This window comes from Prunus avium, chromosome 7 (assembly GCF_965620075.1).
Source record: "Prunus avium chromosome 7, drPruAviu1.hap1.1, whole genome shotgun sequence".
NCBI classification, from domain to species: Eukaryota; Viridiplantae; Streptophyta; class Magnoliopsida; order Rosales; family Rosaceae; genus Prunus; species Prunus avium.
The window spans coordinates 34,914,954-34,938,174 of record NC_142290.1 but is presented as its reverse complement, the minus strand read 5'-3'; the positions used below and the strand labels follow the sequence as shown (position 1 = coordinate 34,938,174).

Genomic DNA, 23,221 nt, shown 5'->3' with positions numbered 1-23,221 from the left:
TTGACCGCTGCTCTTGGCAGTTTCAAAACTTTGCATTTCTGCTTAGTAATCTACTTTAATATTGTGGGTAAAAACTGAGTAATCTGCACCAACAGAGTCACGGGGCAAGGCAATTGGCATCGAGGGGTTTTCCACACAACTCAAAACTCGTCGGACATTTTCTTAGAAATTTTGGTCAAACAACCACTAACGTTTCGGGTCAATTGATCATGGTGGTGAATTACCACTGGTAATCTCCATGTGGTAAATTTGTAATCAGTAAAAATTGTTACCTTCTTCAATGGTCATGTAGTCTTTGTTCTCTATACGTTGGGGATGGAAACAGTTCTCAGTTCTGGGTCAAGAATTGCGGTAACAATTAGAGAATGCCATGCGTGTCCTTCTGGATTTGGACAAAGTGTTCAAATTTGAAGTGATGCACAATTACCTCCACTAAGCTTTGGATTGGATATTCCGGGGGGCCAGTCTCCGTGATTTACCTATCTCAATAAAATCTATGATTGGTTCGAATGAATCCTTTTCCTTTAACTGTCTAATGTACATAAAAGGGAATTGAACTCAGATGTAAAGGAGCGTCTAATGTACATAAAAGGGAATTGAACTCAGTTATAAAGGAGCGGACACACTGACTTGAATATTGAATCTTTTATTTGGCCGATTTGGACACAATTTATTTTTGCATTTAGGGATACATTTTTCAACCTTCAAAGTACAGCACACAATGAAGTCTTTCAATCAAACGCCAAGTCGTACAGGCTAAGGCCTAAAATTAGCGCTTAAAGGCAAGAATGGCTGCACCAGTTCTACAACAGTAGGATACTCCGCAACACTTACCCAACAATGTTAGTTTTATGCGGGTCCACAAATTAACATCAAGGAAAATAAAGAATCAATGGCCTGCAATTCTAAAGTGGAGCTCCAACGAGCAAAATATTTACAAGATTAAAATCTATTATCCATGAACTGATGGAGGAAGAGCTCCTAAAGAATCTTAATTGTTGACTATTTACTCTTTTGTACTTTGGTATAACTTCCGACTGAAATTTTCATGACGAACGAACTCAATGTTGTATCGTACACGAGGACCAGCACAATTGCCTCCAGGAATGATATCCTCCCAATGAATGTCGGTTCCACTGCTTTTGGTTCTCCCTTGCTCCCGATATCGCTAACATGCACTCTATAGTTTCTCATCCATGGACCAGCATCTTTGGAGAAATGGTTGAGCCAAATGAAGGCAGGAAATGAATTATTGAGGAAAAATGATCCAAACTTCAGTGGCAGAGTGTCTCTCCATAGTTGACCCAGTTCACAAAGCTATCTGGATACTCCTCAAGAACATTGGAACTCTCTCCGTTATTAAAGGATAAATTTGGTCCTGTCTGCTCCTTCCCCTACGAACCAAAAGGCAGCAACAGAAGGAAATATAAACACTTTGATGTCATATGTTGAAGCAAAGGAAAATATTTTCGAATGAACCAAATTTTATTGCATCTTTTAATTAATCAGTTGATTAACTATTGCTAATTAATAAATCCAAAAAGTTTTCTTCCTAAAACTATAAATTGTTGTAAAACCAACACCAAATATTAAGTGTGATAATGTTTCTAGCATTTGGAAGGAAGGTTACTGACCTTCAAGCCGGATCCATATTCACTTGTAGAGGGGGTAGAATCCCCCATTATTCCATTAACAACATTCTCCGATGATTGTCCCTCAATTGGAGAGTTTGTCAGTATTGATGACCTGCAATCGTTACATCTCAAATCTCAGCCAAATTATAATGTTCTGGCCCCATCCCCAATAAAGAAAAGGAAGGAGATAACAGGCTTTTAGGATTTCCATCCTCTATTAAGAATTCACAATCATTTGCTTCCTTCCCAGGATCAATAAGAATATAATAAATTCAAAGCTCAATCTAAAAAGTACCTCTCGAATGGCTCCTCCTCACAAGAATTCCCGGAAGAAGATAGCCAGTCTAGGTCAACAAAGTTTGAGAAGTTGTATGAATCTCCACGTTCAGAATAGTAGATATGATCACTTTCAAGGCACCGGTATCTCTGCAACTCTCCAAAAAGTTGCCTGCGAGGCATTGAGGGAGTGTACCTACAGACAAACACAGAAACATAAAAGCTGAATCAGAGTCTTGGAACATCAAAATGACAACAAAAACCATCCTAAACTGTCTTCAAAAAAGTTTGAAAGGTGTGCATTGCAGGGACTTTTGAAAGGAGTAGTCAACTAAAAAATTAACAATAAACACAACCAGGAATACATGCTTCATTATCATGTCAGTATATATTTGTTATTATGGTTGTACTAATATTCTCAATTTACTGAAGCTAAAGGAAGCAACAACAGAAGTTACCTAATCACATGATTCGCATAAAGACAACTAAAAGGCCTTATCTTCTAAGAGTGATTACAAAAGGATTCATTTCACAAACAAATATATCATATTTGTAATGTATTATGTAAATACTGACAGGAGAGAATAAAGGATTCATTCCAAAATTAAACTGCCTTCTTTACTTCCTAGTTTCTATCATGTGCTCTTTGACAAGTTTCTTCTCTTGATTGCTTTCCATATTTAAGATAAATTATGTAATAATGCCAACTTGATTAGTTTATCTCTACTTCACCACGTTTCAGCAATGCAAGCACCGAACACATTGCTGTTCCTTTTCTACATCTACCAAGAAAACTACAGAACCAAAACAAGACTGATGTAGGCAAACCTTGAATAGGCAATATCACTCTCAGAAGTTGATATATCAGGTGATGACTCTGAAAGAATCTTGCTTTCTTGTTGTGATGGATCAGGCATACAAGAGTTAGTAAATTTCTCCGGCTTAACATGTGGGGATGACATAGGTGAGCTGCTTTCACGAAGAATATTACCGTCGGAATAAGATCTTTTGAAAATGGACCTGCAGATAAAAAGGAAATCAGTTGAGCAAATGGCTCAGAAATTAATATGCATGAGTCATAGATCGGAAGCAAAAATCTAAAAATATCAAACAAATGTTACAACCCATATATTCATTAATAATTATGACACTTGTTAAGAAAAGGTTAAGCTTGTAAAAATTCATTGTAATTTTTTCATAGAGATTGCACCTCTGAAACAACACAGGACACACCCGTCGGTTAGCACACAAAAAAGTGCCGATTAATTCCCCTTGGACATTTCAATTTTAAAAGCTTTTTGAACAGAAGGCTCCCGTGATGCGGCTTAAAACATAGAATGGGACAAAAAGATGATAAAATTAAGTTTATCCAACTATAGACCAAGTTACCAACATGCGCACCCAGCATGACATGGAGACTCGAAGTCGTTTATTCTATCTGACAGAAATGACGAATCTTGAGACTTTGATTAGGCTACTACATACCTTCCATCTAGATCCTTATCTTTTGGTTCATCCCTCCCAGAGTAATAATGCTGGTCTGAATCCAATTCCCACAATGCAGGTTTACCTTCTTGTGGTTGAAAATGCCCCAGAAATCTGCTCAAAATATTAAAGGAAAAATCAACATAAATCAATGAAAGGATCTGCTGACAGGAACTTCTACAGCACAACAGTTTTTATTTCTGGCGTGGGCAGTAACAGAGATGACTGTAACTTTACATATAACCTTTATTAACAGCCACAAAAGGACTTCTACAATCGAATGAAATAAATTACACTTTTACAGAGCTGAGGTTTAAAAACAGAAATCTTGATAGGGATTTATTTAACCAAAACATATAAACACATGCATGCATGCATACGTGCTGGAATTCAGACACAGGTGATACTTAATGCAGAACTTACACATTAATTGCATCTTGCTTCTCTGCATCCATGTAAGCATTGCTGTAATACCGTTGAAGAGTTCTAAAGAACTCCTGAGACTGAGTTGCTGCTCTCCACTGACCCCTTCTCTCAGAAAATATCTATACAGAATTTCAACTTCAAGTTTATCAAGGAACCATAGACAATTAAAGAATCAAGGAACCATAGACAATTAATGAATCAAGGTCACTAATTACCAATTATTTTTTGAGTTATAAAATAAAAATTTGTCTACAGGTGTTAGTATGTAAGGTCCATGACTGTATACCTAAACGTTAAGCAGGCCAAATTCTAGTCAACATTCAGACCCCAAAGCTTATTAGACTCAGTTCAACAAGCAAACATTCCAAATCAAATTCCTCACCTTATTGTGAGCAGCTGAACCACCATACTGGTGCGCAAGTGTGTCGCCCATTCTTTCATAAAATCCCATCAAATCATCGGCCAAAGGAGCATCAAGGTCTATCTTTGGATTGTCTACAACTCCCAAAGAATGAAGCTGGTGCCCCAACGCAGCCAAGCCATATGCATACTGAGCAACATTTGTGCGATCCAGACAGTCTATGCAATTGGTCCTAAGAACCCCACTCTGGAATGTGGATGGCTTGACAGAATGATTACCATTTGCAATATTTTTGCTTCCACTAGGTGTCTTCTCTATGTTATCAGCATCCTCATTACCATTAGCACTATGTTCTTGGGGAGATAAGTCACCATTTTCAAAATTCCTGTTCCATATTTACATTGTCAAAGTTCCATCAACCAGAATTTTTTAAAGCAAGGTACACTAGTAAACCTGTTATGAGATCATATTAGCTATCATTTTAGTTACATCATTACGAGGTAATGAACATAGAAGCTCATGCCCAACAGGAAACTGAAAACTATTCCTCAGTTTTACAGCAACCAGAAAATTGGTTTCTCTGAGTGAGAGAGAATTTGTCGGACCTAAAATTTGTAAAAAACTTGCATGAAGAAAGATTATTAAAACTAGAAAACCATTAAATGAGATGGCAACTTACCCAGAGGAAGGCCACTTAATTACACCCTCAGGTCTCAGCGCTGGGTTAACTTGGCAATAGAAGAATCCAGTTAGCGTCAGGGCATATGTAGCCACCTTGCCCAAGAGTAGTAAAGCATTTGTAGCTTTGCTGGAATGGGAGGAGGAAACAAGGGTACCATTTTTCAGAAAAGATAAAATTCCGGAATACCACATTATTAAAATAAATCAAACATAAGCTTTACCGCCGGGAATGTTTGTGCAGATCCCAGTGAAGGAATTTAAGACGGTTCTCCTCAGATAAGTCTTTATTAATGAAATCTATTGCATTAGCAAATTCTGCACGAAGTATGGACTCTCGAGGCCTCTTCTCTAGAGTCTGTTGATTATTTTTTTAAAAACATAAACAAATAAATAGTAAGGAAATACATAAACGAAGAGGGCTACCAAAAGATAGCATGTCAAAATAATTTAAGAGAAAAAGGTGGATTCTAGGTTCAAATTCAGTTTCCTTCATGACATGCAGTTACAGAAAGCAACATGATGAACAGCATCAACATAGAATTGGTCACTAAAGAAACTTTACCTTGATCAGATTCAATATGATAATGGGGTTCCCATATCGCTTGACAAGATTTTCAAAGTGAAGCCTAGTGGCTTCATAGTTTTGGTCCTTCTTTGACACTGGCAGGAGAAAAAAGTTAGTTACAGGAATTTACAGAATAACCTCAAGAGATACTGCTTATGCAAGTACATACATATTATATCTGGTTTGATATTTAAGCGTGATGTTTCCTGTGACCAAAATAGAGGGATTGAGCCACGGTTCTGAACGACAGAACTTATTTGCATCGGACAGCCCTCAGGAACATCCTCAAAGACAATCTGTTCTGTTTCAACATCATTAGCTACTCTTCCCTTCTCATTAACACCACGTTTTAGATACCTACAAGAGTAAAGGCAACACATGAGGCATACACAATCTACACATATGCCCATAAGCATGTAAGCCTAGAAAGCTAATACTTAAGGTAACATCAAATACAAGACAGCAGCAACATATAATGACAATATTAGGAAAAAAAGAAAGAAAAAAGCCATAATCTGAACTGTGTTACACAGCTTCTAGCAATCATACGTTATACAAGAGAACTAAGAAGAAAATATCACATCACAAGTTTGACATTCAGGGTAAAGATTGTCCCATCACTTTATCTTCTTTTGAAATCAAGGACCACCCGAACATCCTTAAATATTTGAGAAACCACTGGTTTTGAACACAGGTTACCAGGAAGCCAATACAATTTTCTTAATCTATGTCAAAAGCATGGAATTGGATAAGAGAATCAAAGTATGAATGCCCCCTCACCTGGTGCCCGCATAATGACGTGAACGCCTTGCAATAAGGGTCAGTTTGAAATCACGCCCAGATATAGAGAGAGTGGCCTACATTTAAATATCATTAAGCCATCAGTCGAAAATTCAATAGTAAAGCTTACGAGGACGAACGGTCATACACCCAAGTTTTGCAGGAAATTTTGAAAAAAGAACAGCTGGTAAAGATCTAAAAAAATTAAGAAATGCTGAAGCACATTCATTTGAACATATAATCTTCTACAGACTTTCAAAGTTAAACTCACTCCACATACGAAAATTCAACCATGCACGTAAGATGTGAGCACCTTTGTATCAAAAGGCAGTAAGGTACTAAATCCTTTCTTTCTTTCTTTTTTCTTTAGGAGGGAGGAGGAGGGGTTGAACTTAGTTACATGAAAAGAGCAACATTAATGAGTATCTCTGAAATTTTTGTTAACCTAACCAGATAAAGCATTAATTATTACTTTCCACACTGTCTAAACACCATTCAAACCTCACCTGTCTAAAGAAGCCGTAAACCAAAGCAACTGTCCAAATAGTATTTTGAAGGTGATTCCGAATTCCCCGAGTTAAGAATTCATTCCAGACAAACATGGTTTCATAAAGGACATGTCCTGTCTGATTCTTACACATGTTCTTTTGCAGACTACGCATAACATGGTATGAGTAGCTGAAAAAGAAGTCCTTTGTAAGGTCCACTGTGCATAAGAGCTTCTTGTATCTAAGGCCATCAATGAAATAGAGAACGTATTAACAACTAAAACCAGACAAAATTTAGATTAAAACATTTGGTAAAGAGAATAGCAAAAAGCAGATGTAATCGTGAACTCTAACAAAGGATAAGAAAAGATTTTACACGATGAACCTCGGTTACACAATGTTTCACCATAAATTGAAAAAAAGAAGAAGTAAAAACTAAATTCTCAGAACTTTGTGCTCATATTTGTGAGATTTCACTTAAAAACCTCCTCTCCAGCTTCCCTTTCCACAATTCAACCAAAAAAATGAGCCTCAATAATCAAAATTGTAAAAATATACTAATCCTAATCTAGAAGCCTTCATAGAATATTATGACATTATACTTGAAATCATACGTGTAACAAGTTAAACTGTTCTAAGAATACGATATAGTTTTTAATTTCGAAAAAGGTTCAAATAGAGCAAGCCAGAAGAATGTACATAAAAAAAATATTTCTCAAAATACAGTACTTTTCCAAACAATGGTCATTGTTTCCACAGACTAAATACATGTACAACCGGAATGGACTAACGACCTGTTTTCATTTTTAGAATTAGCGATATTGGACTGAACAGAAGGATTTGGAAGTGGGATCATTTCACTCTTGGAGATGGCATACACCATGTGACCACAGATGGCACCTATCTTTCTTCTTTTCGTGATAAGAAGCATGTAATATGGCCCCAGAAATTTAATGAATCCTGAAACAAGCAGGCGACAATGAGCAGGGAAATCCTTTTGATTATGCAATAAATGCACAAGATGTGATATCAAAATCCCATACCGACAATTCCGTAACAAGTAGTGACAAACTTCAATCCACCTGTGGCCTTGTTTCCTTCATGTATCCGCCTTAAGAGGTCAGAACATTCTCTTTCAGTGTACGTAGTAGAATCTTCACGAATGTTAAGCTCACAGGGATCCAACCGGTCAATCTTTAGTACTCTCCAATAAGTTCTACTCTTGTCCCTTCCAATCATGTAAAAATTCTGAGGGGAAAAGAAAATGTATAAGTTGGTACACTCTTATAATCCAATTCGCACAAAGCACAATAAACCATCTGAACTAATAAAAATGCAAAAATAAGTAAACATATCATAAATTTACAAAATTTTAGATTCAATCAAAAATCTCCCCGAAAGAAAATGGTTCATATAAACAAAAGAAAACACATTGCCGATTCAAACTTTGCCATTAAACAATGAAAACAATATCAGCCCACCAAAATATTGAAGAATCCTTTATGGAATATAACAAATTGCAACAGATTGAATATAAATAGATCTTCATTATATGAAACAAATAGAGCTGAATGAAATTACCGATCGAGTTTCGTAAAGCCTGAATTTCTGCATATCGAAATGTTGAGGAGGAGGACGAGGTTCGTCTTCCAAGTGAGACAGAGGCTCATTCTCTGAGGACGCCATCGTTGAAGTTTGGAATTTCAGATCCCCGAGCCTCAGGCTCAGGGTTTCTATCAGAATGGCATGCACAGAAGAATCAAAGCCAAGCACACAAATCTTCTATGGTGAAAAACTATTCGAAATCATTCACCTAATGAACCCCATGTGTGAATTGTGGGGTTTGGCTGCTTCAAATACAACATTTACAATCAAATTCCGAGCAAAAACAAAACCAAAAACAAAACCTTCAGCAGCAGACTTTGACCTTGCCTGTTCCAGCTCCTCCTCTTCCCATTAACAAAACCAGAGAAATTGAAATCGGGGAACGATTCAGCGGAAGTAAATATTGAGCTTTTCCCGGTTCAAAACTCTGATCTTTAATCAAAAAAATCGAATAAAGCAGGCGGAGAATCAATTTTCCGAGATCGAATAATATAATTACGCAAAATATGTAGCTAATTGGAATATATACGTATAATTCAGGATATTTATACAGCGAAAACGCAGAGACAGAGGGAGGAGGCGGAGGTTTGAAAATGGAAGCTTTATATGGAAGGGAAAAGCGACGAGGAGAATATGAAGCAGAAAATTTTGGGGCGCAAAAAGATGATAAATACAACGAAAATTAAAAATTGTAGAAAAATAGAAAGAGCTGTGGGAGGTTCGAGAAGAAAAGGGGGTTGGAAGACCAGAGCTAGCAAAGCTATACAAGAAATTACAAACAAAAAAAGAGTAACAGAGACCTAATTATTGAACATGTTATTATTATTTATTTATTTATTTATTTATTTGTATGGTTTGCTATTTTTCTGTTGTTGTTTTTAAAGAGACATGAGAGAAAGGGAAGGAGATCTCACAGACCCAAAGAAAGCCACAACTTCGGTGACCGCTCAGTCAGTCCACATATTATTCATATAGTTTTTTTATATAATATATTTCATATAATTACTTGACTAATTTCTTCAGCTGACCTTGGTTACTATTTTAATTCCTTTTATCAAACGACACTAATACCAATTATTCAAGTTAATTAGTCTGGTTGACCCTGTTATCATTTCTCATTAGCCTCATTGTTATTATTACTCATTTTAAAAGGTGGAAGGTTTGGATTTTTTAAGGGATTTTTACCTTTAAAAAAATGTCGTAATTAGACACCATCATTATCAATGTTAGAGGACGGTTAATTTGGAATTAAAATAACACAATAAAGATGATTTCTTTTGGGCATGCAATAAGAGAGAAAAAATAATTTAGTATGACATTCCACACTATCATTTGTGGTGTTACTAATAAGTTACGTATTATAATATGAACGGGTGACATGATTGATATCTCATGAACTTATATGATATAATATAAAAAATATTATGTATGATGAGTCCCGTCGTGATGTGCTAATATAAATACGGGACATTGTTAATGTGTCATGAACCTAAGGTATCGTATCGTATGATAAACTCCATGAACTAGAATCAATATTGAACAATTAACAAGGTACCCTCCAAAATATATCGCCCTTTCTTCTTCTCTAGCGCGACCCCTCTCCTTAACAACCCTTTTGGGTACACGGGTTTCTCTAGGAACCAACTCCTTCGGCTAATAAATCGGACGCCTCTCTCCCTCGTCATGTTATAGAGAGATTTTCCATTCCATTCCATTTTTGTGTTAGGTTTTGTTTCACCCTAGTTTTGTTTTGGGTTTTCACAAGTCTTCTTGACTGGCTTTTATGGATGTGGAGTTGTCAAATCCAGGTGGATCTTTCATCACTAGGTGTTGTGGGATCATGTAGGATGTTGGAGGCGCTATAGTCTTCTCTAGCCATGTGAATGTTGAGCGGTAAGGTCGTTTCACTTTTGGTGATTCGATTTCTCTGTTATTGTAAAATATGTTGCACTGCTACTGGAAGAAGTCTTATCACTCTCAATGAGTTGAGTTTGCTCCTATTTCAACGCAATTCTGCTTGTTCTTAAAAAAACCTAGTAACAAGTTAACAACTTCATGTGGGCTGACCCAGATCCGGACCCGAATTTGTTTCTTTGACAGTGTGAACACCACAAACATGTAACAACCAAACAACATGATAAAAAAAAACAAAGTAACAAGCAAACAAGTTTAACAACCCAAATGTTTGTGACTGTGTCGCTCATTTGACTTGGCATTGACTTGAATTACCGTACCAGAAACAAGATTGTGAAATATATCAATTTTTTTTATAATTATTGAATTTTGCTTCAAAGTAACATGCATTTAGACTTTGCTAAAACAAAAATAAAAAATGCCGATAGCTGATATCGGTCGGTTGATATGATTTGATGTGCAGCGCAGTCATGAAATCAGCGGCCCAGATTTCGTCCTTGACTCAGTTGCACCCACGATTGCCTGTCACTCCTCTCCCCAATAATTGATCCTCACCGTTCACGTTACATTACATTGCCAGAGCCTTCAGAAGATAATGCCACTCACATATAAAGTCAAATTTAAAACCAAATAAAAATAAATTAAAACGTGTTTCATAATTCATTAGGGTTTCTCAATTATTAGTGCTTTGTCCAATTGCCACGTATACAAAATCTGAACCTCTCATTTTATTTTATTTTATTTATTTGGTTTGGCTTGGTGTTGGGGTTAGGTCATTTGGGCTGTTAGGGATCGAGTATACGACATATGGGCTGAGGCAAAGATTCGAGTATATACCATATGCAGCATTATTAACCAAACCATATACTTTTCTTCTATGAACTACCAACCAATTTATAATAATATATACAAGCACAAAAGAGGTTCTTTATTTTCATCACGTGCGTAATTATGGTTATTTTTAATTAATGGGGAAATTATTGTTAATTGTTAACGTGTTTACCATGTAAGTGTTTTTGTTGGGCTCATTGTTTTGAGCTCTATTTTGCGTTCTTAATGAAACTTGTTTCTGACAAAAAAGAAAAAGAAAAAGAAGTATGTAAAATTCGAAGCCCTACTTGTCGAATACTTAAATTAATTATTTTTATTTCTGTTGATTCAGAAGATTAAGTGAAAAATAAACAAATTTTTTGAAATATTCTATAATAATCAAACGTTGTAGAAAATGTACTCAACCCGTACAATAGGAACAATAGTGGCGTTGGTGTTCAGGCACGCTTAAACTCTGGCCACATCTGTAGCAAAAAGTAACTCTACACCTGCAAATAAACAGAAATTAATCCCATAGGGCAGTAATGGATCGATTCATATATATATATATATATATATTGAACAAAACAAGTTGAATTTGTTCCAGTGAGGAACGACTCTGATTATGACATGTATATGGTGAAAGATGGGATTAACAAATATATTTATGATCATAGAAACTGACCTGCACTTCATGAAATTGCAACCGGTATTCTTTTCCACATAAAACTTACAGTTGGGACATCTCTTCCAATCCTCCATGTTTGCAAGGTTCCTTAACTGGATGTCTTCCCTTCCCCTCTCATCGTCATTCAACTCCTGAAACTCCCAGCACTCCATCTCCGCATGCCAAGCAACCTTACACTTCGCGCAGAAGAGCCTTCGACAATGCGGGCACTGAGACTGCCGCACCTCACTCCCATCATCATCAATAATCAACATCGCGGAGCAATCCCTAAAGGGACAGTAAAACTTTTGAGAGCTGGGGATCGCAGCCTCACAAAGCGCGCTTTCCCACCTCTCAAACACTTCTTGGGGAAGTATCCAGTCACAATCCTCGGGCTCTATCAATCCTGATGCACAATCAGGATCAGGGCACCGAATGGTTGTGACATTCTCTTGAAGATTGGAGACCACGTAATTGACCATGCACTCCGTACAATAACCATGGCTGCAATTTTTGATGTCAAACCGCTGGTGTGCAGCCTTGGGTTCAAAGCAGATATTACAAACAAAATTATTATTAACCGCTGGGACGTGCTCAATATTCTTCGAATCGGAAGGCTCCCCGACCTCATGAGAAACCCTAGAAGAAGCCATGAAGTTATTGTCATGAGCAACAATGTCGTCAACTTCTTCAGGAGTGTTGGGGGGATCGATATTTGATATTGGAAATTCAACTTCTTCTTCATCAAAATAATTTGGATCTCGTCTATTTTTTAAGGGCACCCAAGAAAGCATAAATTCATTCAAGAGATCATCATCAGAAGTAACTTTTTTCTGGGGATTGATTGATCTTGGAAATTCATGAGTTTCTTCTTCATAATTATGATTAACGTAGACCCGACCTCCTCCGCTAGTTTCAAAGGGCATCAAATCAAGCATAAATCTGTCAAAAGCATCATCAGTGGAGAAATTATAATCATCACTATTAGTTCTTACACCGTATGCTGGAGGGAGGAAACTCGATTTCTTCGTCTTCATCTTCATGTTCATCTTCTTCTTCGTCTTCTTGGCTGCATCACTCGAGGGATTTCTTCGCATTTTGAATGGAAGAAGAGCCTTAATGTGCTGCAAGATTGCGTTGCACCAATTTTTGGAGGACCGCCTTTTTGGGGACAACCTTGTTGGGGATGACAAGGGTGTGAAGAACAAGTCATGATCATCTCCATCTGCATCATCATGTTTAACCTCCCCAAAGTTAACGTTCAAAAACGCCATATGAAATTGAGATTGAGACTGCGACACTTTTTTTTCTTCACCTTTGAGCTCAGTTTCTTGATCTTCTTAATTTATTAATTCTTCTATATATATGTATATTACTCTCAATATTGTACACGCCACTCACTCACATATAACTTCCTCTTCTTAAGCTTATATATATGTATATATAATATTAATGTGTTACTTGTACGCTATCCCGAGTCCTAATTAGGTTAGATACAATAAGTTGCCTTAATGTGCCTTTCTCTCTTCTACTTTCCTGTTTTTGCTACCTCTCTCTTCTTCTCTTTTCTTGCATGATGTGCAAGCTACGACTTTTGGAGTCCAGTTTTCCTGTTTCCTTTTTGCCTGTGCCCACCTGTTTTCGAGAAATTATAGAATAATACGGTATCACCACATCCGCTAGTAATACTTCCACTCAAATATTGCCATGTATTTTTTTTAAATATAAAATATAAATGTTTTTTCAGATGGACATTGGGTCTCAATTTTACCCTTTAGAACAAAATTTTAAGAAGAGAAAAAAGAGAAGACGACGACTGCCGCCAAGGTTTGCAGTAAGTCTACCCTTTTCTGCCGCCCCCTCCCATCTCTTCCTTCATCTAAGTTTCTCTCCCTCTCTCTCTCTCTCTCTCTCTGAATCAATTTATTTAATAGTTTGCTTTTATCATCACATTCCATGGGGCCCAACCTTATCTCTGCATATCAAAAATTTCTTAGGGCTTCTTAGTTAAGTTTTCTATACAGATCTTTCTGGATATGTGTTTCTCGGATCTTCTCAAAATTGGATAAAGAGCACTTGGATATGGAGGTTTTGAGAGGAAGAGGTGGAGGAGTGGGACTGCGAAGCGGATAGAGGTGGGAGGGTAGCACGGAGGGAGACTGTGAACTGGATAGAGGTGGCTGTGGCACAATCTTTTTAAAATCTTTTATTTTTATTATGAAGGGTAAAATTGAGACCTAATGTCTAGCTGGAAAAACATTTAAATTTTCTTTAAAAAAAATACACATGTCAATATTTGAGTGGAAGTATCACTGGCTGACGTGGTGATACCGTACCATTCTATAATTTCTCCCTGTTTTCCCCTTATTCTTCTGACATGTGTCCTCTTAACTAACAGAATGTTAACTCTGTTACGTCTTTCAATTTTTATTAAAATTTTATAAAATAATTCTTTCATCTTCATCTTCCCTTTTATAAAAATAAAAAATAAAAATCGTTCATCTTCTCTGCAACCAACAAACCTCAGCGACAGCCCCCTATGCCCGTCACTGCCCCAAGCCTCCTTTCTCTCTCTTTGAATTTCTGCACCATATCAAGATAGTTTGAAATCAGCCCGACTCTTCTCCCACTTCGAATGCATCATCAACCACTGCCAGCTCTCTCTCGCTTCTCTTGTTTCCATTATTTTCTTTTTGATTATTTTATGTCTTTAAAAATGGGTTCTTTGATCAGTCGATCATCAACGTGACAAAGCTAAGAACAATCGTGCCTGGAGATCACTACGGAGAAAATGAAATTTCAAGTTTTTTATTCAAAAAATTAAAAAATAGAGAGCAAAAATAAATTGCAATAGTTTATCAGTTCTCACAACATTTTGGGGGTTTTTGTTTTTTAGGGTGTGAAGAGAGTTTGGTGCTTCTTGTTCCAGATCTATTTCCTCTCAAAATCTTCATATTCAGAACACCTCCATGGCTCATCTTATGAGAGAGAGAGAGAGAGAGAGAGAGAGAGAGAGAGAGAGAGAGAGGAGGGTGGGTGGTGACTGTGGGGTACGTAGTGTCGGTTGTTAGAGTTTTGCTTGGGTTGCTGCTAGGTTTTTGGATTTTTATTTTTCATTTTATTCAAAGTTAACAACGTTATGTTTGATGTTAAGAGATGGTAGGTGTCAGAAGAATAGGGGGTAAACAGGGTGGGCACAGGGAAAAAGGAAAAAGGAAAATTGGACTCCGACTTTTGCATAACTATAGATAGCAAGTTAAACATAAGTTTCAGTACGTAGTGTTAAATTCCTGAAATTATAAGAAACAAAAATATCAATATAATAAGGAAAAATATTGGCTTCTTAAAATTGATAAGGAGCTCCTCCTTACAATCAATGTGATTTTGACACACCTTAATTTTAAAAAAAATTCGTTTTTCTTTTTTGTTGAAACTTTATCAATATTGCTGGAATTTGATAAGTGTCAAAACTTCATTGATTTTAAGGAGTTAAGGTTATCATTCAAAAATAAAAAAGAAATATCAACAGCCAATCTTTCTATATCGAAATATAAGTTGAAAAAATCATAGGCAAATTCCTGCCGGTGGCACTTGAGTTAGCCGCATTTGGGCACTGAAAGTTGTTCTTTTTATTGCTTCGATCTGATCGGCAATCATGAGCTAGAAAAGTTGGCTATGGATTGGCCATATTTATGTTCGGAAATATTATCGTGTATTCTAATAAATTATAATAAGAAAATCAAGATAATAACTTCAAGAATAACGTCTATTAAAATTTGATCACATCTCATTGTATAACAAAAGTGGGCAATAGTGATCTTGTACAAATATTATAAAATTCGTCAAAAATTCTTAAATGCCCCTTCTCTTTGTTTCATGTGTAAATTTCTTTTGAGTTGCATGGATTTTGTTACCATGAAAGAGTGTATTCATACAAAAAGTAGAGAAAAAGAAAGAGAGAAAAGTGAAAATTAGAATTTCTTAAAAAGTAGGTTGATTTGTAGAAAGAGTCTGAATTTTAAAGGGTGATCCCTCTTACTTAAATTCATGACTCCACCATTGCCCACCAGAGCATAAAAATAACAACAAAAAAACTAACAATAACAACAATAGCAAAAATAAGTCCGCAGCACCCTAACAAACAATCAAAATAATCAATTTTGCACTTGCAATTGATGTATAGGTCACCACATTCGTAGCAGAACTTAGTTTTGCACCTGCAATCAACTCAAAAGAGACATAAATTAATAGGGCATTAATTCAAAGAATTCATTGAATTGAACGAAAACAAGTTGAAACAGTATTCAGCAATTTTAGTCCACCTTTGTTTTATTTATTTTATAATTATTAGGGAGGTTGAAATCACATGGGAGTCTGGGACCGCCTCCTTCAACATTAGAAATAGAAATACTTAAGATCGACATGTAACGTTACTGATCAGATTCATCAGTAATTTTTCAATTGTCGTAGTTTTTTCAACTTTTAGGGGAGGAAGAAGGTAAAAGATAAACTGACCTGCATTGGATGAGGTTGCAACCCCGCGATCTTTCCACATAGAACCTGCAGTTGGGACATCTCCTCCATTGTTCCTTCTTCGCAAGGTTTCTCAACATATTCTCCCTTTCCCTCTCAACCTTGTTCAACTTCTGAAACTTGGCACACTCAAACCCTACGTGCCAAGGAACCTTACACTGCGCGCAGAACAATTTCCTACAATGGGGGCAGTCCGATTGCCTTACGATCATCCCTTTCTTCCCATCATCATCAATGATTAGCATTGCAGAGCAATCCTTGTAGGGACAGTAAAACTTTTGAGAGGCAGGAACCACAGCCTCACACAAGGCAACTCCCCACCTCTCAAACACCTCCTGGGAGAGGATCGAACGACAATGCTCGGGATCTAGGAGCCCTGATGTGCAATCTGGATCGGGGCACCGGATGCTTGTGATGTTCTCTTCGAGCCTGGAGGCCACGTAACCGACCATGCAGTCCCTACAATAAGCATGGCTGCAATTTTTTATGCCAAACCACTCGGATGCTGCTGCCTTGAGCTCAACACAGATTTCACAGACAAAAGCCTGCGGACTCTTTGTATTCTCCGAGTTGAAAGACTCCCCAACTTCAGTTATGGATAAATCCATGGGGGGTTTACAGGGGGTTCTTAATCGTGGGTTGCCATATCGTTTTTCGGAGGGAGGGTTTGGGGGGCTTGAAGATTTTAGGGAACCTGGCTTCAACATATCACTCAAGAGATTTCTGTGGGTTTCTTGTTTAGTTTGTTGATCTTTTCTCGCTTTCATTGTGCTCTTTATTCTTACTTAATATTATTCGCAATTAGGTTTATGGAGGCCGAAGCCCAAACATAGAAGGAGACTGACTTTGCAAAGAAGTCATCATCACATACAAATTGCCAGCGAATGGTCAAAATCACCAAGACCATCCGCTATATGGTTTTTATTTTTTAATTTCCTATTGTTCCCATTCTTATTTTTTTAAATAATAATGGACTCCAATTCTAATTATTTATCCTCATCAACTGAGAAAAGCTCTTCTATGTTGTATGGCCTACAGAGGAAGGGGGCCCGTTCCGGGGAGCCTTTGCAAGGTTCTTATGGATCCTCTCAGTGGGATGAAAAGAATCCCACCATACATAATCATCAGCATTTTCACACATAATTGGTAATCTTTAACTTCCTTTGTGCCTCCACAGGTGAAGATGCTCCCATAGGGTCCAGTCCCACAACAAGCATTCACTCCATCTTTGTAACCTACACAGTAAATGTTAGATTAAAATGACCATTAGTTTGTGTAAAATTGAAATTACCAAACTATTTTACTGAGATTGGAGGGATTATTAAGATCCCCTCTAAAGATCATTTTTGTGTCTGAACTGAAGATCAATCACCTAAAATTGAACAATTCGATCAACTTTATGTACACAAACTTTGGCTAATCTTTGGCTAGTAGATGCCAAACTTTCAAGAGAGTTTTTATTAACCAAAAGCCTTGTATTATCAGCCTAAAATTAATATGTCTATTTGCACCAATAATTCGCAATTGACTGAGCATTATTATTCTAGATACCATATTGGTTCTAGTTATTATTAACGTTGTATTCTAGTAAGGATTAGGGGTGGACTAAGATCAATTGCATATGTTGTCAAATCACATTGCTTTCTAGGGCATTTTATTTTTTTGAGTACGAACAATAGTCTAAACTACAGGGGAGGGGAATTTCTCATACACACACAACTATAATGCCGCGGTGATTTGAACTTGAGACCTTTGGTCAAGGCCCTTTTCCATTGGTCTAGACCCCGTTGACATTTTGTTTTTAAAATAATGCTAGAACGATCACATTTTTAAATCATTATATAGCTCATCACATGATGTGACAGTTGATGTGTTAATTAACAGTTAACTGTATATATAATAATCACCAATGAATGTAATAAATTACAAATAACTATTTAGAATTTTTATATATATTATCATACGCAAGTCTTTTCAATTTAGGGTCCATAAGCATGTTTAAGGATCCAAACTAATCAAGGACAAGCTTGCAAGAGAAAAGCGAAAAGTGGACCATAATCCGATGAGGATGCGGTCCAAAGAGATAGTGAGATGATGTGAAACAGTGTCGTTTTGATTAAGTTGTCAACTTAATTCTCATGAAATTAAAATTAGAAAAAAGAAAAAAGAAAAAAGAAAGCTAAAATTAAAGGGCGGTGCGTTTCAAGCATGCGCATGCATGTGCATATACATAAGGCTATATGCGTAATTTAGCGGGCAACAAATCCCCAACGAAATTCAATTGTATTAATGACATCATCAAATAAACATTACAAGAAGAAATTTATTCGCGGCAATTGAGTTAAAGTTCAATTTGTTTCGTCCACTAACATCTTCTTAATGTTATTCAGAAGATATTATCTTGTATTCTAATTAATTTTAATAAGAAAAATCAAGATAATAGCTTCAAGAATAACGTCCGCACAGGTTGACCCGTATACCCATCACAAATACAGCTCAACCCAATGTGTGTCAAAAGCCTAGGTACGTGTTTTCTGAACACCAACACTGCTGCAAAAGCCTCTCTATATTATCTCTGAGCATGCTTTGGTATGAGACAGTCCGAGAAGCTACACTACTCTAAATGCTCCTAAATTTGGATATGTTATAGTAGACATCCATGTCAACAAGTTTCACGAAGACACTAAGTTCATTTGAGAAGGTTGCACCAAATTTGAATATGTCTATTAACACCAAGTCCAAATTCGATTTTGTGCTTCGGTGCGTACCAGTTGGTTATGTTACTCTACACATCTGATACAACTTTCATGCAGAAATCAACTTCGTTTGAGAATTGGAAAATCCAATCGGACTTATTAAGACTAATTGATACGTTTTCGAACATTTCAATTTGTGACAGCCTGAGCATGCTACACCAGCCCAATTACTCTCAAATTTATGTTCATAATATTATCTTGTATTCTAATCAATTTTAATAAAATAAAAAATAAAAAACTTCAAGAATAGTGTCACTTAAAACTCTATCACATCTCGTTGTATAACAAAAGCGGGCAGTAGTGGCGGGATGTTAGACCCGCCAATATTACAACCAGTTACCCACTACAACAATAATTTTAATAAATGACACTAAATACACGACGAATTTTCTAAACATTGTTGTCTTATTTACTAGTAGAAGCGGTTGAAACTAGCAAATTAATATATATAAAGTACAAACTAATGAAACTTGAAGGGTCCTTTTTATTTTTATTTTTTTATTTGTATATTAAATAGTAAAGATAGACCATTTGGAATAGTATAGCCGTGCGGCTGTACTACGATTATTTTTCCGAAACTGCTATATCGACACGTGGCGCCTAATCGCTGGAGGGTCCTCTTTTTAAAAAAAAAAAAACAGCACAGCCGACCGGCTATACTCTGTATTTTTAATTTAAAAAAAAAATAGAATTGTCTTGACACGTGGCGCCAGATGACTGGGTCCTCTCTCTTTATATATAAAAATAGTACAGCCGACGGGCTATACTCAGTTTTTAAATTTTTTTAAGAAAGGTATAGCCGCGCGGCTATACTATTCTACAAACCCTTTAAGTACCATAATATGTATTCCTCTTTTTCAATTACTTTGATTAGAAATCATGTTTGAGTTATTATTTACTTAGTGAATATTAAAGGAAAAATTGAATTACTATTTATTAAGTAATATAATTCATGAAGTTAATTAAAATATTTAATACTAATTATTCACTTCATAAATAATCATTAAAATATAATTACTAATTTAACAAATTAAATCACTCAAATATATTATTTAATTACTAAAAATTAATTAACCTAAACATCCTAAGTTTATATATATATTTTTTGAAAAGACCTCTCCCGACGAAATTTCGTCGGCAGAGGTTATTTCGTCGGGAGAAACCTAATCCGACAAATATTTGCCGGCATAGACCTATCCCGACAAAATTTCGTCGGGAGAAGTGTTTATGTTATTTTTTTCATTTTTTTTGAAAAAATATAAAATTAGTTTCTTTACTTACTTTTTTTCGCCCACCTCTTTAATTTAATCAATACCTTATCCTCTTTAGTTTCTTAGTCTTATATATATCCATGTATGTACGTACGTACGTATTTTTTAATAATACATTCGTATTCTATATACATCTACTGTTTTTTTAAAAGAAACGTACAATAGTCGTATTGTACACGGGCGTACATTTTTCTAATGCTTAATACACGTATTTTTTACAAAATTTTCTGTAAGACACACAGAGTTCACGTATTATACAAATAATTCTCACATATTATTGGATAAGAATAAGATATGTTATAAAAATTATACAAAAATATTATACAGTGGCGGATTAATATCTTCTTTGGATATGTTGAAACTAGCAAATTAATATCTATAAAATACAAACTAATGAAACTTGGAGGGTCCTTTTTATTTTTATTTTTTTATTTGTATATTAAATAGTAAAGATAGACCTTTTGGAATAGTATAGCCGTGCGGCATTACTACGATTATTTTTCCGAAACTGCTACATCGACACGTGGCGCCTAATCGCTGGAGGGTCCTCTTTTTTTCAAAAAAAAAAAAATATATAGTACAGCCGACCGGCTATACTCTGTATTTTTAATTTTTTTTCAAAATAGAATTGTCTTGACACATGGCGCTAGATGACTGGTGTCCTATTTCTTTATATATAAAAATAGTACAGCCGCACGGCATTTATATATAAAAAAAATAGTACAGCCGCACGGCTATACTCAGTTTTTAAATTTTTTTAAGAAAGGTATAGCCGCGCGGCTATACTATTCTACAAACCCTTTAAGTACCATAATATGTATTCCTCTTTTTCAATTACTTTGATTAGAAATCATGTTTGAGTTATTATTTACTTAGTGAATATTAAAGGAAAAATTGAATTACTATTTATTAAGTAATATAATTCATGAAGTTAATTAAAATATTTAATACTAATTATTCACTTCATAAATAATCATTAAAATATAATTACTAATTCAACAAATTAAATCACTCAAATATATTATGTAATTACTAAAAATAAAATTTTAAAAAATTAATTAACCTAAACATCCTAAGTTTATATATATATTTTTTGAAAAGACCTCTCCCGACGAAATTTCGTCGGCAGAGGTTATTTCGTCGGGAGAAACCTAATCCGACAAATATTTGCCGGCATAGACCTGTCCCGACAAACTTTCGTCGGGAGAAGTGTTTGTGTTATTTTTTTAATTTTTTTTGAAAAAATATAAAATTAGTTTCTTTACTTACTTTTTTTCGCCCACCTCTTTAATTTATTCAATACCTTATCCTCTTTAGTTTCTTAGTCTTATATATATATATCTATGTATGTACGTACGTATGTATTTTTTTAATAATACATTCGTATTCTATATACATCTACTGTTTTTTTAAAAGCAAACGTACAATAGTCGTATTGTACACGGGCGCACATTTTTCTAATGCTTAATACACGTATTTTTTACAAAATTTTCAGTAAGACACACAGAGTTCACGTATTATACAAATAATTCTCACATATTATTGGATAAGAATAAGATATGTTATAAAAATTATACGAAAATATTATACAGTGGCGGATTAATATCTTCTTTGGATATGTTGAAACTAGCAAATTAATATCTATAAAATACAAACTAATGAAACTTGGAGGGTCCTTTTTATTTTTATTTTTTTATTTGTATATTAAATAGTAAAGATAGACCTTTTGGAGTAGTATAGCCGTGCGGCATTACTACGATTATTTTTCCGAAACTGCTACATCGACACGTGGCGCCTAATCGCTGGAGGGTCCTCTTTTTTCCAAAAAAAAAAATATAGTACAGCCGACCGGCTATACTCTGTATTTTTAATTTTTTTTTCAAAATAGAATTGTCTTGACACGTGGCGCTAGATGACTGTTGTCCTATTTCTTTATATATAAAAATAGTACAGCCGCACGGCTTTTATATAAAAAAAAATAGTACAGCCGCACGGCTATACTCAGTTTTTAAATTTTTTTAAGAAAGGTATAGCCGCGCGGCTATACTATTCTACAAACCCTTTAAGTACCACAATATGTATTCCTCTTTTTCAATTACTTTGATTAGAAATCATGTTTGAGTTATTATTTACTTAGTGAATATTAAAGGAAAAATTGAATTACTATTTATTAAGTAATATAATTCATGAAGTTAATTAAAATATTTAATACTAATTATTCACTTCATAAATAATCATTAAAATATAATTACTAATTTAACAAATTAAATCACTCAAATATATTATTTAATTACTAAAAATAAAATTTTAAAAAATTAATTAACCTAAACATCCTAAGTTTATATATATATTTTTTGAAAAGACCTCTCCCGACGAAATTTCGTCGGCAGAGGTTATTTCGTCGAGAGAAACCTAATCCGAAAAATATTTGCCGGCATAGACCTATCCCGACAAAATTTCGTCGGGAGAAGTGTTTATGTTATTTTTTTAATTTTTTTTGAAAAAATATAAAATTAGTTTCTTTACTTACTTTTTTTCGCCCACCTCTTTAATTTAATCAATACCTTATCCTCTTTAGTTTCTTAGTCTTATATATATCTATGTATGTACGTACGTACGTATTTTTTAATAATACATTCGTATTCTATATACATCTACTGTTTTTTAAAAGCAAACGTACAATAGTCGTATTGTACATGGGCGTACATTTTTCTAATGCTTAATACACATATTTTTTACAAAATTTTCAGTAAGACACACAGAGTTCACGTAGGTGAGAATGATATTGCAGCACCAGTGAGAATTGGCAATTCTCATAAACTATTGCACTGTTGGAGCAAGAATATTAGGTAATACTCATTCACTTCATTTTTTTTTTTTTTTTTTTTTCTCAAATATGTATTATATAATAATTAATATTGATAATGTTTTTTAATCCTTTGTGCAGGGGTATTTTAAAGGCAAAAAAT

At 35.2% G+C, this 23,221-nt stretch overlaps 3 protein-coding genes across 5 annotated transcripts; all 3 read right to left on the bottom strand.

Annotated features, from left to right (window-relative positions):
• Positions 1-750: 750 nt before the first annotated feature.
• LOC110749147 (Phosphoinositide phosphatase family protein) lies at positions 751-9,111 on the bottom strand. Of its 3 annotated transcripts, none has more exons than XM_021949173.2 (17): positions 8,624-9,111; positions 8,278-8,543; positions 7,740-7,944; positions 7,491-7,656; positions 6,715-6,937; positions 6,209-6,285; positions 5,598-5,785; positions 5,426-5,523; positions 5,085-5,218; positions 4,862-4,990; positions 4,204-4,567; positions 3,819-3,940; positions 3,396-3,509; positions 2,739-2,930; positions 1,930-2,106; positions 1,635-1,746; positions 751-1,394 (listed from the first exon to the last, which is right to left on the bottom strand). In XM_021949173.2, exons 2-17 carry the CDS (start codon positions 8,380-8,382, stop codon positions 1,275-1,277), a joined length of 2,526 nt encoding a protein of 841 aa, XP_021804865.1. In that variant the 5' UTR covers positions 8,383-8,543; positions 8,624-9,111; the 3' UTR covers positions 751-1,274. The 3 variants fall into 3 exon arrangements, with proteins under 3 accessions (XP_021804865.1, XP_021804864.1, XP_088100130.1); XM_021949172.2 differs by having other exon boundaries at positions 8,629-9,111; XM_088244004.1 differs by having other exon boundaries at positions 8,278-9,111.
• Positions 9,112-11,446: 2,335 nt separating this feature from the next.
• LOC148293379 (uncharacterized) lies at positions 11,447-12,966 on the bottom strand. Its single transcript, XM_088244697.1, has 2 exons — positions 11,711-12,966; positions 11,447-11,534 (listed from the first exon to the last, which is right to left on the bottom strand). Exons 1-2 carry the CDS (start codon positions 12,964-12,966, stop codon positions 11,447-11,449), a joined length of 1,344 nt encoding a protein of 447 aa, XP_088100823.1.
• A 1,995-nt stretch (positions 12,967-14,961) lies between these two features.
• LOC110749174 (uncharacterized) lies at positions 14,962-16,833 on the bottom strand. Its single transcript, XM_021949208.2, has 3 exons — positions 16,208-16,833; positions 15,792-15,909; positions 14,962-14,982 (listed from the first exon to the last, which is right to left on the bottom strand). The coding sequence occupies exons 1-3, from the start codon at positions 16,831-16,833 to the stop codon at positions 14,962-14,964; spliced, it is 765 nt and encodes a 254-aa protein (XP_021804900.2).
• Between the last annotated feature and the right edge of the window lie 6,388 nt (positions 16,834-23,221).